Source organism: Drosophila gunungcola (assembly GCF_025200985.1).
Source record: "Drosophila gunungcola strain Sukarami chromosome X unlocalized genomic scaffold, Dgunungcola_SK_2 000046F, whole genome shotgun sequence".
NCBI lineage: Eukaryota > Metazoa > Arthropoda > Insecta > Diptera > Drosophilidae > Drosophila > Drosophila gunungcola.
In genome coordinates, this window is record NW_026453192.1 from 505,040 (window position 1) to 530,611 (window position 25,572).

General features: G+C 38.0%; 1 protein-coding gene across 1 annotated transcript; it reads right to left on the minus strand.

Annotated features, from left to right (window-relative positions):
* Positions 1-4,373: 4,373 nt before the first annotated feature.
* On the minus strand, positions 4,374-25,229 carry LOC128260919 (glucosylceramide transporter ABCA12). Its single transcript, XM_052994270.1, is given in 16 exon segments — positions 4,374-6,156; positions 7,025-7,730; positions 8,579-9,831; positions 10,367-11,019; positions 13,408-13,745; positions 13,791-13,999; positions 14,219-14,339; positions 14,403-15,288; positions 15,291-15,414; positions 15,483-15,622; positions 16,147-16,194; positions 16,280-16,420; positions 16,479-16,562; positions 17,109-17,251; positions 17,319-17,704; positions 24,910-25,229. Coding segments are annotated over 15 exon segments (6,018 nt in total). The 5' UTR covers positions 17,621-17,704; positions 24,910-25,229; the 3' UTR covers positions 4,374-5,286.
* Positions 25,230-25,572: the final 343 nt, after the last annotated feature.

The following is a 25,572-nucleotide window of genomic DNA, read 5'->3' on the forward strand; positions in this document are numbered from 1 at the left end:
TATCACTCATACGCACGGTTGCCTTTGATTAAGCTTCACAAAACTGTCTCTCATTTAGCGGTGCGTATTATTTTGGCCAAGTTACAACAAAAGACTGTTATATGTGTTTTTTTTAACAAACAAAAAAAACACTTTTAAAAAATCTGTCATACATCGTTTAATTCGTCATAAAATTTTTAATTTAAGTTAATTTCCCATTTTCGCAAAAAAAAACATCAACCCTTATAAAAAAAAGGTTTGATATAAGAATCAATGTTTTAAATCCACCACGGATCGTTAATATGAGTTGTAAGCCGAGTTATTTTCAACCAAAAAAAATAGTTCTCTTTCCTTCTTAATATTAAGTTGTCAAGGCTTAAAGTTGTATTTGGAATACATACCATATAAGTAATTATTATGGAAACTTTGAGACCAATTAAAATAAAAATTTTTGCCTGTCGAACAACCATACTTCCATCAACCCTAACAAATGTATACTTGCGTTTTAGTCATTATATATGTATAAAAAGCAAATATAAATTTGCAATGGAACAGCACACGGATTTGGCTTAATTTGATTTTAGTTGTATATGCCTGCTAAAGCTATCTGGTATTAAATCAAAATTTGTCACAACTATTGCTTTTTTGTTGTGAATCCCTATCAGCACATCAAACGAATTAATAGATATGGCTAATTAAAAACTACTAATACGCAGATGGGTGTAAATTAATTTGAACCTATGAAACAATAACAAGCAATTTATTTTAGACAATTTAATTACAGATGATAACTAATTTAGTTTATTATTTGTTTGGCTTAATGATTCTAATTATATATACATATATATATATATATAAATTTAACATTACAATTTAATTTTATGTAAAATTTAGCTTCAGTATGTACAAATAGATTTCAAGTTATAAAAAACTTGAAATAATAATAATAACAAATTGTTGAAAATGGAACATTTGTACTTTAAACTTGACGACCTAGATCTCTGACTAAAAAACGAACAAATTAGGGTCACGAAATCTGCCAGAGTTTTGCCTTTTTTCTGAAACATGATTACAAAATCAAAAATGCATAATTAACAGGAGGGAATCAATTTAAGTTCCTCAAAAGACCTCTCAAATTTTGCAATCAATGCTAAAAAATGTGCAATCATCATTGACCCCGTTCGAGACTCCCCAGACTCATTAACCCTTGTCAGCCGACACCGCTTGGATCGACCTTGACCCGTCCCCGCCCCACTCCCCCTATTCATCAACATTTTAATTTTCCGTTTTGCCATTTTCCGTTTTCATAAATCCATTTCCATCGCATCCCAGCCCCATTACCAATTAGTCCGAATGCCTTCGCTGCCAAGGTCAATGGCCCGGACAGGATGGCCAGAAAAAATGGAAACTGGATAAGGATTGTTTTAAGGATAAGGATGAGGATGAGGATGAGGACGGTAATGGCAGCGGACAGGGAGCCCTGCTCTATGCTCTATGCTCCATGTTCCATGGCCATTAGGCGTGCGCTGCAGGCTTAATTAATCATGGCTAAGTGAGTCCGGGACGCAAAAAAAACTATTAGACATAAATGTGATTTTTCCGTTGCTTTTTCGTTTATCGCTTTCTTTGCGTTTTCCCATCCAGTCTGCTTTTGTCGGCGTTTCCGGCTTGCTGGTCTACACTGCAAAAAAAACCACACCTGAACATGTCCTAGGTAGGGATTTTTAATTCTTAATTCTTAAAATTTTGGCGTGTTAGATATTTAGGTACTGAAATATTTGTATTTATTATTGCTTTCAAATTAGCTTGATACCAATAAATTGAATTTTGTGTCAAAATTATTAACTTACTTGTATGAAACATCAGTTTTATACTCCTATTTTTACCATAACTTATGCTTTCAAAATCATCAAATACATTTATAATTGGCTTCCCCATTAAGTTAAAATCATTAATGTTAAGATATCTGTACTAATAAATCTATACTATTTTAAGCAAAAATTTTATTTTAAGTTTGCTCAACATATACAAATATAATGTTCACATAAAAACTATTTACATAACAAATCGAATAATTTTATAATTTTCTTTATTTTAAAAATCGAAAAATTGTATTTCTTAATTAAACAGATATATAAATGCAGTTAATTTGTTTTAATTTTTATATAGGTACTAGATATGAACTGGACACTGTTAAGTATTTTTAAGAGTATATAGAGGGCAGCGCACAAATTACTTAAAGATAGATAGAGCGACCGGATGAGGTGAAGGATGTGGCCTGGAGTCAAGGGGCAGGGGTGGGGGTGGGTTGGGGTTCAACGACGCGTTATTTCCGTTTCCGGTCCAGCATTCAACACTCGCATCGAGGCGCATTGAGTGATGAAGTTTCGGAGGCTCCGTATCTGCCCCCTGCCACGCCCCCTGGCCCCGAAGCCGCCCCATTTGGCCTGGCCTATTCCCCGGCATAATCATTTTTTTTTTTTTTACTTCTGTTTTTTCCTCTGTTTGACTCTCGCCACCTTTTCCCCTTTTCCCTTTTTCCCCTTTTTTTGCACCCTGTTTTGTTCGGGCCAAGTGATAAAATGTTTTATGTGCTCGAGTGTCTGATAACAATAAATAACGCCATCAGGACGAAAAGGCCCCGAAAAAGGGAGGGCGGCTGGCATGTAAACAAATTGGTGTTGAAGGCATTTAGCCCTTTTTTGGACAGAGTTCTGTGGCCAGTTCGTTTGTTTAGGCCTCGCAGTGCGACCCCAGCGTTTGATGAATTGTAATCAGCCTTAAATTGGCAACAAGGCCAAGGACAGCGGGCCCAAGGGGGCTGTCGTATTAATCATCGAAGTTTGAATGGGCTGATTCTGATTTGATTAGTTGGCAAAATATGTTTGAACAACCAACGCAACAGCTAAGACCCAAAATCGATTTTCTAATGATTTGCTATGGAAAAATTGAAATAAATAACAGTTTAAGTAAGTGAATAACATCTACCAAAGACACAGATAGATTATTTTTCTTTAATTTAATAGATTTTATTTCTCATTTATTTGAAATTGTATAATTCACTTAATTAAAACTATTTTAAATGGCTTTTATAACGTCTCCGGGACGCTGTTTTTATGTTTGCAAAAACATTTGCATATCCGTTGTCTGTGCATAATTAAAGCGGAAGGACAAACAAATAATTTCATATTAATTTATTAGCATTTTCATTAGGGCCGCAATTAAATTGGTTTGATTTTTTCCATCTATTTTTTAACGCCACTCCGAACTCAATAAACGCATAATTGAATAATTATGAAGAGAGAAAAAAAAAAGTTAATGAGGGGACATAAATTATGCAGGAATCTCTGGGGATTTTATATACGGTCTGTATAGGTGGGAAATGTCTGGCTAGATTTGCTAAATGTTTTCGTTGTCGTTGGCAGCCCGAGGCTTGGATTTTCCAAGGCGAAAATCCCAAAAACAAAACAATATGAGCTCACACATGAACCTTTTAAATTTGGTTATGCATCGTTTCGTTTTCGGCTTTTTGAAACGTGAAAATGGGAAATCGAGAAAATGTGTGAGTGAAATGGACAAATGAAAACAAGGGACGGAAAACGCACACCGAACGCTTTTAATTATGTTGATTTTTCGCTGATTTAATTTTTACCTGCGTTCGTTAAGTTTGCAGCGCAAACCAAATGGAATTTAATTTAATCCTTTCGTCCAAAAAAAAAACCTACTTTTTTTTTTTGCTTAAACTGACCAGCAAAGGCAACCGAAAGGCAAGCGAGGGGAAAAAGGAAAGCCAAATTATAAAAGCGCTTTGGCCAACGAGTTTTCCCAGTTCTCTCGGAAAAAATACTTCAAAAGCGTCTATTCAAATGGCAAACGGTGATAACGGCAATGACTGGGGGGTTTTTCGGGGTGAGGGGTGAGGGGGGAGGGCTCGTTTTGGTTAATGTTACACCATTTTGGTTTAATTACTTTTTGGCTTTTGACCCGATAACTGCACACTTTTTTTTTTTTTGCTCACTTCCACTGGCCGTTTTCAAACAGCTTAATTAAATAGAGAGGGACTCCCTAGTTGGACTCCCTACTTCCTTGATATCCTGCGATTGCCGCATTCGCCGATAATTTAATAATTGCATCGGGCTGATAAGCCGATTCAGTTGCATTATGCAGCTTTAACCGCATTTGAGCATATTATTTACCTAGCGAATTTGGCTTTTGATTTCATTTTGGTCAGCTGCGTAATCTGCCATTCAAGATACGTGCTTTCATTTTAAATTCTGGCTTTAAGCCGATTTATTTTTTTTTAAATTTTGATTACTTTAAAAATGTATTTATTATCATAGTTTTTTACTTTTTCATTTCCCATTCACAACCAAATATTAGCTCAACATATATCACATATATATCGATATAAACATCATTGACTTTATTAATTATCGAATTGCAACACAAATCTTTAGCCAGATTCAATAGGGATTCTGTCTTGACGTATACACATAACTATATATATATTTAGATTGGTCTTAAATATACGCGCACAGTACATACAAATTTGTTAAAGCTATGGGAGGATAATATTTTGGGGCAAGGAAGGACTCTTAATGGCTAAACAGAACACCCGGAAGTAAGTGAATTATTATCACTGGATCGGCCATAACCGATCTTATCACAAAAAAAAAAAACTTGTCTACCTATTGTACAATAATATCGGATTTGTGATTAAAAATTACAGGTGTTTGTCGGATTTTTGAATAAAATTTTAAAAGTTTAGTCATCTACTTTGTATTAATAATATTTAAAATTGACTGTAAAGCTACCAGATTTATAATCACATTATTGTATGCATAAGTTAAAAACCAGTACAAACCACATAAAATGTCTATTCAGCCAAATTCTCAATTCGACATACACAATTGTGTTTTTCAAGATAGAAGTACCATAACCGTTTCAGATTTCCACTTCAATTTGTTATGTTTGCCTAAGTAACTTATGTGAAAGTAGAGTTTTGCTCAAAATAATAGTAGCAAGTCAATGAAAATTAGCTCATGATATTTCTGTTATGTTAGCCAACTTAAAAATGTACATAAATCATAACAAATTAAGTATACCCATTAAGTAAATTACGTTAATATTTTTAAAACGATTTCTACCATAATTTTGAGCACTCTAGGTTACATTATTTTTGATATAAATTTTTCGTTTGTCACAGATAAATGCCTTTATTAAGTAAAAGCAAAAAAAAATAAAACCAAAGGCAATTTGAATTTAGTCGTTTTTGGTTTGGAAATGAGAACATGGCTGAAATTTCGCTCAGGTTCTCGTCTCCTCGTAGCCACAGTGAATGTAGCCGGTTTCCAGGGAGCCCCCAACTGCAGCCGATTTGCTGGGCAAATCCTTGCCATGATCCTGATGCTGCTGCTGCTCCCTGTGGACGCCATTGGAAGTGGTGCCATTCGTCTCGCAGCTGTCGAGGATTCGCTCGAAAACGGTTTCGAAACGACAGCGAGTCAGCGAAAAGCGGGCCACATCCACGCAGAGATCTCGCAAGATGGCGAAGAGTTCCGAGAGGAGCGGTGCATCGCCCAGAGTGCCGGGCGATCGGATCCTCACGAGGAACCTCAGGCTGTGGCCACAATGCTGCAGATCCCGCAATCCCGGCAGTCGCTGATTGAGGCTTCTCGAGAGGATGGCCTGTTGGGCGGGGCCGCAGAAGCAGGTCACGGCATAGTAGCCACCGTGCTCGGCCTTCAGCCGATCCGGACTATCGCTGGCGATCACTTGGCCTGCCCGCAGTACCGCCACTCGGTGGCACAGGTGCTCGATTTCCGACACCGAGTGCGAGGTGAGCACCACAGCTCGGCGAGCCAAGAGCAACTGCTCAATGGTGGCATAGACCATGTCCCGGGTCACCGGATCCATGTCGCTCGTCGGCTCGTCCATCAGGATGGTGGGCGTGGAGCCGCAGCAGGTGACGGCCACCGTGAGTTTGCGCCTGTTTCCACCACTCAGGTTCCGCACCTGGATGTCCTTGTACGGACGCAGCTCGTACGTGTCCAGCACGCGGTCCAGAAACTGATCCAGATCTCGAATGCCACGCAGGCGGCCGTAGAAGCGGATGCACTCGCTCGTCGTGAGCAGCGGGTCCAGCGGATTGCTCTGCGGACAGTACGAAACTCCGGGCTGCAAAATAAATATACAAAACAAATCATTTAAAGATTGTAAAATACAAAAAACAGGCAGCGCCTCGAATGACTATTACATACAAAGGTATATTTAAGGTTAACAATTAACAGAACAAATACTTAACATCTCCTTATAATTTGATTACTTGTCAAACTGATTCCTAGTAGGGACTTTTCAATTTTTTTATATGACGAAATGACAAAACTATGAATGCGTATTAAATGGAAGGCAACAGAACCATTTTAAATTTAAATTTAAGTGTATGCACTCATTTCAAAAATAGGCAACACTGCGTATGAGTGACAACTAATAACAAATGTTACGAAATTTAGTACTAAATTTAACAATTATTTACAAAAAATTAACATAAAGAATTAATTACGCGGCTTATTCACAAAGTACATAAATACAAATTGTGCATTTAGCCATTGGTACTCCACAAATACATAGGCAACATTGCGTATGAGTGATTTATAAAAAAACGATAAAAACATTTAAGTACTAATGTCAAAAATCGTTTAAAAAGAATTACATTTTAAGTTCGAGGTTAATTCATTTTAATAATCAAATTTGTTTACTCATAAAAATATAAAATTTAAGTCATTTTTAACGAGACAAACACTAGTATATTTTCTTGTAAATCCTTTGCGAGTAGTGCATTAAAGCATTACAAATATGTTTTTTTTGCTACTCGACAAAGTTATGCAGTTAAACTTTCATAACTTGAAACAAAAATGTAAGTTATACAATTAATTGTACCTTTTTAAATACTCTCCATTGCCAATAGAACTAGTTCAACTTATAGAGACTTAAAGTTAGGAAATTGTAAGTTATGTGTAAATAGACCTCTAGAGATGGAACCCACCTGCTCGAAGTAGATGTGCCCCACATTGGGCTGCAGTTGTCCGGTGAGCATCTTGAAGATGGTGGACTTCCCGGCCCCATTCTTGCCCAGCAACCCGAAGCACTCGCCCTTCTGGACGCTGAAGTGCACCTGGCGCACCGCGTACCGTCCGCGGCGGTAGGCGAGCCAGAGGTTCTCCGCCCGGACCGCCTCGCCGGCGGCCACGCAACTCTTGAAGATGCTCTGGATGTTGACCAGCTTCAGCTGGCCCAGCTTGTCCAGCTCCCTGCGATAAGTGCAGTCCATCATGCGCTCCACGCGCTGCCACAATCGCCGCAGCAGGTGCCACTCGATGAGGACGTTGAGGATGAGGGCAGCCACGCCCACCACCAACAGAGCGGTGAAGTGGCGCCCGAGCAGGTCGCTGGCCAGCGGATGCTTGTACGAGTCGATGTCGTAGCGCCGGAACATCAAGGCCACCATATAGTTCTTGCACAGCTCCAGGAAGCCATCGCCCAGCGCATGGATGGGAAAGATGAGGAAGGCCTGGTTGAGGGCGTGCCGCCAGCTATCCCAAGCCGGACCATCGCCCACCACGCCCAGGATGAGGACAATGCCCATGGTGGCCAGCGGGATGATGAGGTTGGCGCAGAAGATCGACACGATGGCGATGCTCGAGTCGCTGAATATCTTCTCGGCCACGTGGACAGCCGGAACGCAAGCGAAGCTATACAAAATTGGAATAATTTAAATAAATATCTCGCTATTAAAAGCTAAGTTTCATAGTTCGTATATAAGTCAAATATGAAATAATAATATATAAAGCAATATATATATTAGGTTGCATGATTTAATAATTAAATTAATATAGAAATTTGATTTTAAATGGGTCTTACATGTTTTGTATGATAATATTTAAGTTTAGTATGGTTTACTGTCATAAAAAAAAAATAAATACATACAACAGTAAAAACAGATTGAATCATAAACTTAATGTTCTGTATTCAAATTTAATAAAAATAATTTGCAATGCATTTTGAATTGTCTGATTTAATATTTTAAAAATTTCAACAAACGTAGAAAATATGGCAATTTAAAATGGGTTCTGTTTGTTTTATACGCATAATATTAAAGATAAGAATAGTTATTATAAAACTAAATAACAAAAAAAATAGTACAAATAAAATATCTAAAACAATCCATATTAAAACGCCTGATTTAATATTAAAACATTTAAATTAATGCATAAAATATTGTTTGGTATGAATAATACTATATAAATAATAAAATAAATTACATTTTTATAAGCCGGTAAAAAAATGGAATAGTTAAAATAAATAACTGACTAATTTCACACTTTGTAAATAAATATGAAAACAAAATCATACTAAATGTTCGAAAATTTAGGATTTAGAAATGGGGCTATGTTGTTTTCATGAATACTAACATAATTTTTTAAAATAATTTAAGTTTTAATTAAATACATTTCAGATATTTATTTCCCAAACAGTCAAATTATAGATTGAAATAAACGAGTGAGCCATTTGATACTTTCTAAAGTTTTCCAGGACTCACCTGAAGGCCAATGATAGTCCAATGATGCCCACCAGCTGCTGGCGGTCGACGAATACGGGCATCCCGAACATCAGGATGACGGCGAGGCAGACAATCAGACCCAGTACCATCACCAAGTAGTCCCACACGAAGGCCACCAGCCAGTAGGTCACGGCACTCACGCCGCACAGCCTCTGCTGCAGCTTCTCGCCGTTGACCCTCTCGTTGACCAGATAAACCGAAGCGGCGGCCACCACCAAGCCGAAGGCAATCAGCAGGATGAAGACCATAGATCCATCGCCCGCCTGGCGAAGAATCGAACTGGTGCTCAGTTCGGAGTAGCCCAGTTTCCAGGGTTCGTTCAGCGTGAGGATGCCGTAATCGGAGTCGTTTAAGGTAGTGCGCAACAGCTCCGAATTGAGATCGTTCAGCCAGGCGACCATGGAGTGGTAGCCCTTGTTATTGTACCACACTGTTGCTCCCGATCCATTTAGCCCATAGCCACCATAGCGCCGCTCGCGGTACTCATCCCACGAGCCGATGACCCAATCGTAGGCATTTTCGGAGCTATTGAACTCCCTGCACTCGCCCAACTCATCACAGGATGTCCTCAGATGGGGATATAGTTTCTCGGTGAAGCCATTGGTCTGCTCCTGTGACAAAAACTGGGCGGATTTTGGGTAAAGCGATCGACTCAACGGCAGGACGGTGTCGAAGTCATCCTCCAGGCGGTAGCTGACGAACCACATGGCGCACAGCTCGAAAAGAGCGGGCAGCAGGAGGACGTAGAGCAGGAGGCGGTAGTTGCGGGACAGATGCCTCAGACGCTTGCCCATCAGAAGGCGGAACTGCTGGCAGGCGGTTGGTGGATCCTCGGCAGCATTGATCGCAGGCGATTCGCCATTGGTCCGCCTGGCCGTCAGTGGTTCCTCCTGGCCACTCCTCCTGTTCAACTGCTCGAATTCCTGCTCCAGGCTGGAGCTACTAGTCAGCTCCACATCCGCCACTCCGCCAGCTGCCTCTTGGGACTGCAGCAGCTCTAGGAACTCAACGGCTCCGGGTGTCAGATGCTCCGCATAGCTGGCACTGATCGTCAGGCTGTGCGGCTGATCGGCCAATCCGGAGTGGAGCACCTGGCTCTGGGGCAGCAGCTGCTGCGCCCGCTGCACAATGTGGGCCACTCCGGTGGCATCGGCACAGCGCATCCGAATGCTGTAGCTGGAGGTGCACAATTGCTGCAGCGAACTGCGACTGTGCTGGGCAATAATGCGACCCTGAAAATATATTATAAAAGGGTTAATTGGGCAATGAATTGACATTGATTTGAGCTATGTATTTCTAACATTTTATCAAACTAAGAAACTCTCATAATCACAAACAAAGCTAAAAATGATTTTCACACTAGTTTGTTTTCAATTCAACTTATCTTATTTCCACACACAAGTAACAAATACACCAATAAAAAAGTGGGTATGTTAAGATTTGACAAATTAGAAATGATCTCTTTCTGGGCTACATGCCCAATCACAAAATTACAATTTGTAGACAAGATTTAAAATAAATTTGTTTGTGAGGTTTAGTTCTTGGTCCCTGATTATAATCATGTAACTTTTTTTTTAGCAATAACTTCAAAGATTCTACGAATGAATTTCAAATCAATTATAGATTTGACATTATTTTATGAAACCCTTCGGCTAATACAGTAATAGTAACAAAATTCGGTGAAAGGGAATTTTGAAGCACTAGCTGGTTGGTACTGGGCCCAAAGTGATGTAAACGGTCGGCAATATGCCTTTTTTGCACACTCACATTCCGCATGATCACCAGCGAGTCGCTGAGGTACTTGGCCTCGTCCAGGAAGTGGGTGGCGAAGATGACGGCCCTTCCCTGGCGCAGTCGTTCGATCAGCTGCCAGATGTCCTTCCTGGCCTTGGCGTCCACCCCGTTGCAGGGTTCATCCAGGATGACCACGCTGGGCGAGGCGATGAAGGCGATGGCCACGCAGAGGCGTCGTCTATAGCCGCCGGACAGCTGCCAGGCGGGATAGGACTCGTGCTGGCCAAAGTTGAGGCTCTGGAGGGTTCGGGCCACCTCGCTGTGCACCTCCTCGGCTCCACCGCTCTCGCCCGGTGGCAGCTTGATCTGGGCATACAGCTGCAGGTGCTCTCGGGCCGTCAGCGTGGGTATGAGGATGTTGTCCTGCCAGCAGACGCCCACCTGGTGCTCGCCGGCCAACAGGACCTTGCCGCTGCTCTGCCGGATCTGCCCCGTGAGCAGCTTGATCACCGTGCTCTTACCGGCTCCATTGCGACCCAGCAGACAGCTCACCTGGTTGCGGGCGAAGTCCAGGCTCAAATTGGACACGGCACACTTGCTGCCATACAACTTGGTCACATTGGCCAGTGAGGCGCCCAGTTTGTCATCCAATTGCGAACGACTGACCTTCACGAAGCTATAGTTATCTGGCAAATCAAGACATAATTAATATGTATAGCCTTTTAAAACAGTGTGCAGCGCTAATAATGTAGGTACTCTTCGAAACTTTTCATAACCTATTTAAATTTAACATTTATATCATCCAACTGACTACACACCTCCAGTTTTAATTCCATAACTTTTCTTACAGACATTCGATTTGGAAGTAGTATATCTTTCAGGTCTTGTGGCTAATGTGTCTGAAAATCTGCATTTAAATCTTCGTTTGTTTTGTTTTAAATTTTGGTCATTTTTATGAGGTAACCCCTATCTAAATTTGCAAAAAAATGGCTTTGCAGAAAACTGACTAAACACCTCCAGTTTTAATTCCATAACTTTTCTTACAGACATTCGATTTGGATGTGGTATATCTTTAAGGTCTTGTGGGTTAAGTATCTAAAAATCTGCATTTAAGTCTTGATTTGTAGTTCCGTTTCAAAGTTTGGTCTTTTTTATGAGATAGCCCCTTTCTAAATATTCAAAAAAATGGCTTTGCAGAAAACTGACTAAACACCTCCAGTTTTAATTCCATAACTTTTCTTACAGACATTCGATTTGAATGTGGTATATCCTTAAAGTCTTTTGGCTAAAGTATCTAAAAATTTGAATTCAAATCTTGGTTTGTAGTTTCGTTTTAAATTTTGGTCATTTTAATGATGTAACCCCTTTCTAAATTTTCAAAAAAAAAGGCTTTGCAGAAAACTGACTAAACACCTCTAGTTTTAATTCCATAACTTTTCTTACAGACACTCGATTTGGATGTTTTATATCTTTAAAGTCTTGTAGCTAAAGTATCTAAAAATCTGCATTTAAATCTTGGTTTGTAGTTTCGTTTTAAATTTTGGTCATTTTTATGATGTAACCCCTTTCAAAATTTTCAAAAAAATGGCTTTGTAGAAAACTGACTAAACACCTCCAGTTTTAATTCCATAATTTTTCTTACAGACATTCGATTTCGAAGTGGTATATCTTTAAAGTCTTGTGACTAAAGTATCTAAAAATCTGCATTTAAATCTTGGTTTGTAGTTTCATTTTAAATTTTGGTCATTTTTATGATGTAACCCCTTTCTAAATTTTCAAAAAAATGGCTTTGCAGAAAACTGAGTAAACACCTCCAGCTTTAATCCCATAACTTTTCTTACAAACATTCGATTTGGATATGGTATATCTTTAAAGTCTTGTGGCTAAAGTATCTAAAAATCTACATTTCAATCTTGGTTTGTAGTTTGGATTTAAATTTTGGTCATTTTTATGATGTAACCCCTTTCTAAATTTTCAAAAAAAAGGCTTTGCAGAAAACTGACTAAACACCTCCAGTTTTAATTCCATAACTTTTCTTACAGACATTCGATTTGGATGTGGTATATCTTTAAAGTCTTGTGGCTAAAGTATCTAAAAATCTGCATTTAAATCTTGGTTTGTAGTTTCGTTTTAAATTTTGGTCATTTTTATGATGTAACCCCTTTCTAAATTTTCAAAAAAATGGCTTTGAAGAAAACTGACTAAACACCTCAGTTTAATCCATAACTTTTCTTACAACATTCGATTTGGATATGGGATATCTTTAAAGTCTTGGGCTAAAGTATCTATCTAATCTGCATTTAAATCTTGGTTTGTAGTTTGTTTAAATTTTGGTCATTTTTATGATGTAACCCCTTTCTAAATTTTCAAAAAAAAGGCTTTGCAGAAAACGACTAAACACCTCCATTTTAATTCCATAACTTTCTTACGACATTCGATTTGGATGTATATCTTTAAAGTCTTGTGGCTAAAGTATCTAAATCTGCATTAAATCTTGGTTGTAGTTTCGTTTTAAATTTGGTCATTTTTATGATGAACCCCTTTCTAAATTTTCAAAAAAATGGCTTTGAAGAAAACTGACTAAACACCTCCAGTTAATTCATACTTTTCTTACAAACATTCGATTTGGATATGGTAATCTTTAAAGTCTTGTAGGCTAAAGTATCTAAAAATCTGCATTTAAATCTTGGTTTGTAGTTTCGTTTAAATTTTGGGCATTTTTATGATGTAACCCCTTTCTAAATTTTCAAAAAAATGGCTTTGCAGAAAACGGACTAAACACCTCCAGCTTTAATTCCATAACTTTTCTTACAAACATTCGATTTGGATATGGTATATCTTTAAAGTCTTGTGGCTAAAGTATCTAAAAATCTACATTTAAATATTAGTTTGTAGTTTCGATTTAAATTTTCAACAGAGGTTAACACAAATGTTTAAATATTCTTTAAGATATTCTTTAAATATTCTTAAATTCGTCATAGTAGACCAAACAAATACTAGTTTTGAAGAGTACATTTAGAATCTAAGCCCTGGAAATGTTGCGCTGTGAAATCAATCATTCGACCCATACTCACTCTTCTTGAACCGCTGATAGGCCAGTCCGATGACCGCATATAGCAGAAAGTCGAGCAGGAACATGAGCAGCGCCATGGCGCACTCGCTCCTGGCAGGACCCACCTGGACGAGATGGCCCAGGGTCAGGCCCTGCTGCTGCAGCTCCATCCGCATCAGTTCGCCCCAGCCCTTGGCGAAGGCCGTGGTGAAGGACAGGTCCACCAGGAGGCTCTCGAAAACACTCAGCTTGGCATCGAACATCAGCACGATGATAAAGGGACACAGGCTAATGAAAAACATCAGGGCCGAGGCCACAGCACCAATGTTCGCCGAATTGAAGAAGTTCGAGCACATGTAACTGGGGGGAGTGATAAATAGATGTAGTCTATATGTCATGATATGCCATGATAAGGCTTTCCTTACCAAAAGAAATCAAACAATGCCAAAGCTCAGGCAGTAGAACATCATGAAGAACCAGTTGGTGTATCCCAAAATGCCGCCACTGTACAGGACCGCACTGATCAGCACAAAGATCACACAGAGCTCCAGGAAACTTATTAAGGCCCAGGCCACCAGCTCGGAATGTGCCTTCAGGCCCATCGATCGCATTAACTATGGATTGAATAGTGGAGGTTCTTTAGAACAGTTCATGAAATCAATTGCCTGATTTTCAAGGGTTAGCTAAGTATTTATTAGTTAAGTATTTATAATAACTCAATATTTGAGCTGTAAAGTTTTCTTAAGAAAAGCGACCTGTCTATGGATATTATTTTTATTTGATCAAAGGATTCAAAAATAATCCCCCATATCGTTACTAAATTTTCTACTCACCATGCTATTACGGCTTTCCCGCATCCAGATGCGTTCCCGCACACAAAGGGCCACAAACACCACCAGACCCAGTAGATAGGCCACCTGAACACCTTGGGACAAGTGCAGGCCACGTTTGAAGCTTGAATTCAAAATGATAGAAATGGTTAAGTAGCTAGTTAGGTTATAATGTGCTCCCACTTACACATCGTTCAGAAAGGCGGGATGGGGAAACTGCTTGGTGTAGAACTGCATATTATCTACTTCGAATTTGTTCTTTTTACTGGCATCTCCAGACGAACCAAATCCTCCAAGTAAATCCAGTATACCCTGGCGCTTCGAACGTTTGAGAACATCTTCATTGTTGAGCAGTAGAAGATCGGGCTCATCATTCAGCGTTGGCTGATCTGTGGTGACCCCTTCTTCTCTAGTGGTGACCCCCTCAGTATCCTGGTCTTTCGGCGATGAAGGAATTGTGGTGGCTTCCTGATCATCTGGCACCTTTTGGGTGGCCTGCTCGGCACTTCCCTCCAAACTGAGATCGAGATCATCATCATCGTCATCATCATCATCCTCATCGGACTCCACATGCTTGATGCTGAAGAGACTGCTTAGAGATCGGCCACTTTCGGGGTTCTCCTCTTCGGGCGCAAAACCAGCCTCCTCTCGTTTGCTCTTGATAATGCCCAGGTCGACCATTTGCTTCAGCTGGACGAAGCCACGATGGTACTTGAGATCAATTACCATGCTGTCGGCTGGACCGGGGAACCAGAATCGATTGCGGTTCTCGAAAGTGGGCTGCGTATTGTCGGTGTCCATGTGTAGGCGGTAGGAGGACTGCTTCAGAGCCACATCTTCCAGATTGAGGGCGGCCAGGAAGAGCTTGTTCTGATTCAGTTCGTAGGCCCTTCTCTGCAGCTCCTCCACACTATCGACAGCCTCAAAACGATCCGCCGATACGCAGTCCATCAGATCGGCCACCGTTGTGAGGATATCGTGTATCAGCTGATTGGTGCGGATATATTGGAACACCCGCTCGATTTCCCCGATATCAAAGTCATCGCCCACCAAACTCTTGACCAGTGGCGATTGGCCAGCTTGAGCAGACTGTCGAAGGCCTCCTGGAAGGTGGCATTCGTATGCAGTTTGGTCAGAATAGTGGCTGCTGCCCGCGACAGCTGCTTCAGCCTGTCCAGCTCCTCAAAAGTGGCATTGCTCTGTGGCACACGGAAAGGGCTATATTTTAATGCACATTCTCGCAAAGGGCTTCCCAGATATAACTTACGAACTTCACCACGCTATCGGTCACCACATTTGCGGGGGTGTAGAGAATCCGACCCTGGATAATCGGCTTGATGGTGTTCCAGGTGAGTTTGCCCTGGTTCGTGGAAGTCACATCCAGGTAGAGACGCTTGCAGTATTTGGCTGGGAATAAAGTTAGTTTTAATTATAATTAAAATTAAAAAACAAGATAAAATGATCCAAGTTCCCTTTGTTAAATCAGCCCTAAGATAAAGCATTCTTTTAAAAAATAAGTATATCAAACATAGAGGTTTATCGTAGAAGCAACATTAGAAGCCCATATATGTTCACCAACTATGTGGCAGTTGAAAATAATAGTTTTAATAATAGTTATAGGTTTAAAATAGTATTTCATAACTTATTGTTGGTCTCACATTATTTTAAAATTCAGATTATTAATTTAAGATTTTCAAATTTGATTGCCAACTTAGTTAAATGAAAAACTAATGAGCAAAAATCAAAGAACATTTTAAAAGAGAAAGCTGATTGAAGAAGGCCTTTAAAAACCACTGTATACATAAAGCAAAGCAATGCCAAGAAAAATATCACCATAAAAGCCATATTTAGTCGATGTAGAAAAGTAAGATAGTAATTTATAAAGTTATAAGAAAAGCTTTTATAATATTTAGATCTCTGATCATGCTCACTTGGCCTCCAGTCCGTGGGTAGATTTTCGGATCGACGACGACGACGGTCTGGAGGCAGATCAACAAGGTTGGCAATTTTATAGTTTCTGATATTTTCCTGGAAGGGATCTCCCCGTGGAGAAGTTAAACTCACTCGGCATTGCATCAAGTTCCGCGTCGTTGGCCTGGCTAAAGTCCTCCGATTCCAGGATTTCGTTGACCAGCGGTATCGTGTCGGTGTTGGGGAAAGGATGACCGCACAGTAGGACTCCCAGTTTTACAAAGGTTTCGCGATCTGCGAATAGAATCGGTTGCGATTACCGGGATCACAGGGGTTAGGTTTATGAACATACTCGAAAACAAATGCTTTATATCGAAGCTATAGTTCATGCGTCGTTCAATTTCGGGCACCAGAGAAATTATTTCACTTATGTTACCTGCAAAGGAATTGAAAAAAGAAAAAGGTCTTAAAATGTGCAGAGCAACGAACTTTTCCAAGACTCTATACTTAAAAATTAAGGCTTTGCTGAATAAAATTGGGCTATACCCAAATTATACTTTGGGTTTTTTTTACCGGACATTAGAAATGTTTATAAAGTTTTATAACATTTTTTTTTAATTTTGAGTTGTTCAGTTAGTGTGAAGGTTTGAATAAAGCTAATTAAAAACATAGTTGTAAATAAATATTTAAAATAACCATAAACTTGAGTTTAGCAATCAAAACTTAAATATAGCAAATTTTGATGTAAAATATTAACATATTGTAGTGCAAATCAATAAAGACTTAATTACCCACTTTTTAGAGGTGTACTACTTTGAAATCGTGTTTCTACATGGGTCAAGCTCGGAAAAGTGGGTTTCTGATGGGATCAAAAAAGGATCAGGGTCGTAAACATTATATGGTAAATACCCCTAGTTGCACTAAATGTTAAGCTGATTCCGGCTACCACTTGTAAATACTAATTGTAAGGTATTGTACTTACTTCGTATGATATCGAGTCGATCGCTGGTGATCAGCGTGGTAATGGCCGACACAAAGTTGGCCTTCTCGGCCAGCTCGACGACGGCCTTGTGGAGTCGTTCGTCGGTGACAAAGGCGTTGACCACATCGATCACGGAGTGCAGTCTGACATGGAGGGATAACTATCTGGATCAAGGATATGTATTTATATATATATGTAGAGTCATCTTACGGTGCCTCCTTCCAGTGGGAGTACTCCTCGTACGGATGCGCCGGCTGGCAGCGGTTCTCAATGCTGCAGATGTAGGAGAAGGCGGCGGGAACCACCTGATTCTTGGTGGGCAACAGGCGGGTGGGGTACTGGCAGGCCTCCACCTCCTCCGATCCGTACTTCAGGCGGATCAGGTAGAGCAGCATGAAGATCAGCACCGGCCAGACCAGCAGGATCAGGCTGAGTCCCTTCTGGCGCCATCGCACCAGCAGATCCTTGCGCAACAGCTCCCGCACCTCGCGTCCACTCAGGTGCATCCTCATCGCGAAGAACCTCTCCTCCGATTTCTTGAACTATTCCCACTGGCGATCGCTGATTCGGCTCGATCACTCGGGCATCTTTGTCGTCTGCGTAAGAAGAATAAAAAACACAGTCAATTTTTGGCATAGTTCTTCATAGTTCTTCGATTAATAAAAAAAAAAAAAAAAAGGTTAACTAAATATATATTCCTAACCAAATGTCAGTGTGACAACTAAAATAACTCGCTTGATTTCAAGTGTACAACGGATTTTCCTTTTATGAAGTTTAACTTTTATATATGTTCTTATGATATTTCATTAGAGAGCATTGTAGTATTATATTTTTAATACATAATTATAATAATTAATAACAAAACATTATAATATTATATATTTTATAAGCGAAACATGAACATTTACTAATGTAAACAGAGTGAATAACAGGTATCTATTGGTAAGTATATATTTAAGCAAAGAGTACAATTTTATAATTGCTACAGATATTGTGTGGACGAAAGACTCTTAAGATTTGTGTGACATTCTAAGCAATAAACATTCACTTTAACTTAGTCCTACTCATTAAAGTGGAATACTAAATACACCTAATTGTTGGGATATTTTACTTCATTTGGCGGCGGAAGAGTGTCGGGTGTTAATTGTGGAGGCAGATAGGTAGATGGCATATCTACGGATATCGCTTCCCCAGCATAATTAACCCCTGTTTGCTTTGTTAACCGCCTTTGTGCCGTTCGCCGCATTGCTAATTCGGGCTATTTAGTGGTTCGCCTTGTCGGGATAAATGCTTCCCGGTGGCAATCGAAGAGCTAAGAGCCCCTTTCCGTCCCCTCAGCACTCTATTTCATCGGCGACAGTAAATGCTATTTGTTGACAATTATTTAAAAAGCGTGCTTCTGTAATTGGAATTAAATTATACGCCGGGTAAATCTGAGTCACTGACTAAGCAGGCACTTCAGCTTTATTGACAATCAAGCGAAAAGAGTAAGTAAAAGTTTTTAATTTCCTTTCTTTCTAAGTAATTATGAAGTGAAAAAAATTTCATATCTATATATTTGCTTAATATAAATTTTTATATCTATTCCATTTAAGCTCTTTGAATGCTTTGAGTATGTAAGGCTATACATTTATTCATATAACTTTTACCATTTTTAAAGGGCTACAACGTTAAAATTTAAAGTTACAAACAAAAAATCTTTAAAAACCTATTGATAACCATTTTCAATGAGTATTTTAAATAATTTTATTATGCTGGATGCTTTCATTTTAAATTGTTGTATTTAAATATATATATACTTATTTAAACTTTATGAAAAATACAATATTTATGGATCGAAAATCAGTCTTTACTATTAGAAATGACGGAATTAATGAAATGTTTGTAACCAAAAGGCTTATTAAAAGATTTTTTAGTAAAGTAACTAAAATATGTTAAAAAATTATTGGCACTTGAGTGCCAAGAAACATTTTTAAAAAGATGGGTTCCTTGTGCTTGAGAAGTTCTGCTGTAGCCCCGGCCAAGGTTTAGGAACTCGTAAAACTGGGAGATCGGCCAAAGATTTATGGCTCAGCCAGGAGGTGAAGGTGCCTCAGATCGTTATGGCGTTATGGCGCCCAGCTGTCCATTTGAGTCAAGTGTGGATGAAAGATGAGCCGCGTCCATTACCCGGCAGGCAAATGGCAGTCCGATTTATGACCCGGACAATGTCGAACTTCGCGAAACCAGTTACAAATCAAATAGACGCACAGCCAAGCAATAAAAGAGCGTTTATTCTTGTTTTTTTGTATTCGTTTGTTTGTTTGTCTGGCATGCAAAGCTCGGCCTGTGACTTTTGATGAACGTCACCCGCTGATCTTGCCAACTGTCTGCCAAGATGCCAATCAACTTCGGCTCGATCGAAAAAAAAATATATATATAAGTATATACATAGAGAGTGCCGCTGAAACTCTCTGACTTTTGACTTTTGGCTGGGGACTTGAATCAAAGTGGGAAAATCTCTAGCGGCGAGACAAAAGAATATTAAGACGTGTGGAAATATAAACAGAAACTAAAATCTGGCTCAGGGTACTTCGGCATAAAATACACTGGATTGCACGTTGCTTAAACTAACATTGGCTAGTAAGACTTTAAACAAATATATCTCTAAGACGTCAATTTGTACAACCTTTTTACAATTTAAGAATAGACATTTTTTAAATATATACATACAATTTTATATACGAATGTTTTAATTAATATATTTAGGTATCCACCAGTTTTTTCTTTAAAAAATATTTTCAAAAAACATAAACACTAGTAAGATAAAAAATATTATGAAATTAAATCAAAATTTATGCTGTATTCAATTTAAATTTACTTAATTCTTAAAAAAAGATTAAAAAAAAAAAACCAAAACCGTTTTGAAAGATATAAAATATAACGAAAGGTTAACTGTATGCATTTTTAATTAAAATAAAAAAATAGACATATTCCTGAAGTATTACACGAAATGGTAAAATGAAATGAGTTGAATGCAACTTTAAAGTGTGATATAATTGTATAAAGTTAATTTATATGTTTCTAAACACACCTAATTAACTTCCAAGTTGGCCGGCGACTCGTTTGGCAAAGCTTATGGAACCAGATCTAGCAAAATACCAGATTTAGTTCCAGTTCCAAACCCACTTTCAGTTGCATTTGCTGATTAGTCAATGGCCTATAGCATAATGTTGCAGTCGCGCCAATGTCATCATCGCCGGGGATTATCTAATACTCGATTGATCCCCGACTAATGTTGCGTGAACCGATCGCTCCAGTTTCCCACCGCTGGAAAACTGGGCCAACAAAATATATAATATATATATATATATACTATATAGCATTTGTTTATTTACGATCCACTTATCAGCGGGAACGGCGCTTGGCAAGTCGGTCGGGAATTTTTGAACTGATAATTACAAGGTAGTTTTTGCAAAGAAGAAAAATGATGCATTGCAATAGTGGCTTTAATTAGCAGGTAAAGTCACCCACAACTTTGCCACTCCATTCCAGTTCGAGGAAGAAAACGGACGAATGTAAATGTGTTAATTCCTCCGATTCCAGCGGCAATTAGACACTCGAGGCACGTACTTCCCTTCACCCCCTCTCAGTAACCAGTAACCAGTAACCAGTAACCATTAACCATTAACCAGTAACCAGTGGGTAGTATACCCCCCGGGCCATTATAACCAGATGTTTTTCGAGTACTTTTTAGGTACCCGCAAAACCGAAACTAATACCAGCTTTTGGGCTAATTAAAATAAAGCTGCGAATCTGATGCAGTTGCGAAACTCGATTTCGATGCGATTTCCAGATCCCCCCGTGTTGCCTCCCCATTTTATTATTGTCTTAAAACTCGTTTAGATCACGTTTAGTTACTCAAGATGCAAATGAATCCCTGGAATTACCCCAGACAGCACTTACGTGCTGCTTAATCGAAAGCTCATTCTAAGTCTTCATGGAGCCACCTATTTAAGACTTAAGACTAAGTCTAATCAGATTAAAAATATGTTATAACATCACAGAAAACCGAATCTAAAATCAAGAATATGCATTTCAACTGGTTTTTTTTTAGAATGTTCAATTTGAACAATAAAGATCATTTTTTAGATCATCAATTTATTCCACTGAGCATGAAACAAAGCAAATAAACATATATATAACAAGAAAACTTTAAGTTCTTACAGTTGTAAATTGTGTATATATTTATTTGTATATTCTATTTGCATATACATACATCATAGCTGGCCTTAACTGACAGACCCACTATTTGAGGTGAGAACTTGACCCACCTTGGTCACCTTTAGTGCTTCTCCTCCCTGAAAACCACTAATAACCAATAAGGTGAACACAGGAAAAAGTTTAAGTTCTTAAAGCATAATCAATTTATTTATAAAAAAAATTAAGTTTCTATTTCAAAAAATTGTATTCTAACAAATTGTTATTATATTATATTGCATACATTTTTATTTGTCATAAACCACTCAAAAATCAAGTGAAGTAAGAAAAAATTTAAATTTCTAGTATGATAAGCCATTTCATGAAAAAATTTGATAATGGTGTCAAACTACCTTAACTACCTTTTACAAAACTGTTTTACTCTTATATTCTATATGGCACTGTTAAGTTGTACAAATATTATGCTACTATGCTTTACTAATTTAAAAATTATTCAAATAGATATATTAAAAAGCATCCAAACAATTTTAAGCTAATATGTAACCAATATATGTTTAAAACATAAGATTATTTAAATTAAGAAAAAGGAAACTAGTATTTCTCCCCGTGTTCCCCAATCAGCATAAACATAAAACTCCGCCAGACAACTGCCGATTTGAGTGGTTCTAGCCACAATTTATCATCGATCTATTGGCTAACTCGGATTTTAGCGCGACCTTGACCATGAATCTTCACTAATCGCAAAAACTAGCAAGTCGCGCTAACGAAACGAAAATAGTGGTATCAAAGTAAATATAAATAAGGAGAAACTAGTTTGTTGAGTGTGCGCCACCGCGATCCGCTCACCCTTTAAATGGTTTTGTGTAATGCATTTTGTTTTGATGATTGTCCCACTTAAATTTAACATGGAAATCTTTTAGTATTTATCCCCCAACCAATTTTTTTCCGGGGGGAATCTGATTAAATCGCGTGTGGCTAGGCGTTTTTGCCGGGTTTCTAGTGCAATTTATGCACCAATTTGTCTCTAGGTATGTTAACTGCGTTCTATATCATAAATTAATTGATTGCATTATTTTTTGCATTTTATTCTGGTATTTCCTGGCATTTCTTTTATTATTTTAACCGTTTTGGCAGTGACAATTTTTTTGTTTTGTTTTAAAAATCTTTTTATCTGATTTGATTAATGCATTTATTACAAGTTGAATGACAATTAAATTCCTTTTTTTTATTTATAATATATTTTTGTATTTCTTTTATACAAAAATGTTAGAATCCTATGATTGTTATTTATTTACTTAAGCTTACGCTTAAAAAGATTTAAGGAACTTTAAATAAAAATAAATAACATTTTTAAATAAATGCAACAGTGTTTCCTCTTTAACAAAAAAATGTCTTGCACTTAATATATACAATAAAATTATAATACTGCTTTTAACGGTAGTTTCTCTTCAGCCGTCGAAAACGCTATTGCCGGCAGTGAAGCGTTTTAAAACGCACCCGTTTTCCTGCTCAGACTTCTGATTTAACTTTAACTTCAACTTAAACTTCAACTCGGGATCGTATCGAATCACATCGAATCGCTCGATCAACCGATCAGCATGAGTCGGCAAGAACCGGCACAGAGTTGGCTATAATTATATTTCCAGTCGCATGTAGATTCTGCCGCATATTTTATTTATAAAACCCATTCGGTTGGGCATAGGAAATGCTGCTTGCTTTTTATTTATTTATTTATTTATGTGCGGCGGCTGCTTGTTGCTTTTTCGCTTTTTAAGCCTGATCAGCAGCCAGCAAGGTCGCTGCTTACATGTGCAAAAACTTGCAATGCAATTAAGTCTGGATAAATAGCCAGTAACCAGTCTGATAATAACGCTCTGGGCCTTGGCCAGCGGTATGCTAAAAGATTTTATGGTAATGCCAGCGATAAACGCCAGACGCTTAGGAAACGGAAGACGAAACCAGAATTCCAACTAAACTTATAGACAATTTATTTGTTTAATTAACTGTCCTGGCATTACACTGCACAATTGAAGACTCTCATCAAAAAATTCAACTTAATTTAACTAATTTTTGCATTAGCAATAGGTAATTATATTAATCACAACAAATATAACGCTACACTTTTGACAGTGTAATAGTTTTAAATTTTTAACTTTTTGCATTGCAAAAAAAAAATAATTGTGGCATTTGTTTAAATAAATAATATATGTAAGTCGATGCTTAAGTGAAAGAATTCAATAAATTTTGTATACCTAATGATAGATATTTTTAAGATCTATAAATAAAAAAATTACTAATGCATCTTAACTTGTGAAGACTCCACCTTCATGTTTCACATGGCTAATTGTTAGAAATTTCACACGTCTAGCTTTTGTAACTTTTAAACTTTAGATTCGATTGATGGAAAACAAACCATGACGAGTACCCTACAGGAAAAATTTTCCGTATAACACTCACAACGTGTTAATTACTTGGCTATGCAAATTAATGTTATGCCCTGCAAAAAACGAGCATATTCTAAAGCTTGTTAGCAATTTTAAAATATAAAAGAAAGAAGAATATAATACGTTGATTTGTATTAAAATATTGCTCAAGGTAGCATATATGCTCTATTCAAAAACTTTAGTTTTAAGGCATAGATATTTATGAACAAAAAATTAATCAATGAATTTTTTTGTGTTTGCTTTAAAAGAAAATACATAAAAGAAGTTTTGCAGAAGATATAAATGATCTTGATTAAAACAAAATAAAAATGTTATTTGGATCATTAATTTAATTTTCATATTTTAGGTTTTTTTTAAGTAATATACTGTGCTTATTTGTGTGTACTTTCCAAATAACGAATTATAATTTAGGGTATTTACACTGCCTTTTGTTTGTTTTCTTCAGCGTTTTCACTTTCATCGGCTATCGCGGCGGCCTTTGCACTTCTTTTTTGTGTTGTCCATTCGGCTTTTAACTACATATGTATATATTTACAACTGTTGTTGGTGTGAGAAATATAGTATTTTGTATGGACAATTTGTCCAACTCTTTTGTTTTGCTCCTTCCTTTTTGTTTTGGCCAGCCCTTTTTGAAGAGCATTAATAACAACAGCAACGTCAAAAAACGTGCCAAGAAACCTCAAAAACCAGAAACGTCAGATACCAAACAAAAACCCAAAAATTGCAGAGAAAAAAATTATGATCGATTGGGTGTTAAATGACAGAAAAAAATATAAAATGAAGTTTAAGAAAAGTATTTTACTGTCTTACGACTAACCGCATTTTATATTAAATAATATAGCAGGTAATAATTTATTAGGGATTTCAATAAATCTTATTTAAAAGATAATATCCCACAATTTAATTTGACGATGTATTTAATTCAACTTGTTATATTAGAAAATGTTATTATTTCCAGAACCTAAATTTTATATTTATAATTAAGAGACCCAACCCAAAATTTAATTGAAATTAGTGAGTTTTCCCCTCTGTGAACCAAAATTGAAAACAGCTGTTGCTGTTTTGATGTTGCAAGTTGCTGCAGTGCCAAAGGTAGGAAAAAGCTACTAAAAAACAACTAAAATAACAAAAAAAATAAAGCTTGGTGACTTACTAACCAAGTTAATCGTGTTGTTGTTGTTTTCTTTAGTTGCCGCTGCTTCTGGTTCTTCTTTGCTGGTATTTCCTTTGTTTTTATTTTCGTTTAAAGGTTTTTCGGTCACTGCAATTGTTTACTTCACACACGGTTGTTTTTTTTTCAGATTCTTGTTTCGCTTTTCTAGGTGTTTCCCTCTTTTTCGCACAGTTAGCACAGGTAAAAAAAAATGCAAGAAGATTTCGGTTTTGTTATTTTTTTTTTTTTGGTATAGTTTATAGTTAATGCCGCCTGAGACGTCCGCCAACAAAGCTGGCCGCAATTGAACTGAGCTTGAATAAACGCGCTTACGGAAAATTATTTAATTCCGCTCCCAGTTTTGCCGCCGCTGCCACTGCCGCTACCGACGTCGCCGTCGATCGTCGACGTCGATCGCCAACTTCCAACTTCGTTGTTGTTGCGTGTGGGCGGCAACATGTTGCTGCCGGTCGTCACACCAGCAACATGTTGCCTGCTTAGCTCATGGGCGTACGCAAGGGGTAAGGACCTAAAGACCCCCTAGAGGATATGTAACTGAAATAAGTAACGTCAGAAAAGCATGTCTTTGCTGTCTTTAAATATTAATCAAACTGGAAACATTGTTTGATATAAAAATTGTTTTTTAAACCACGCAAAGCTAAAGAAT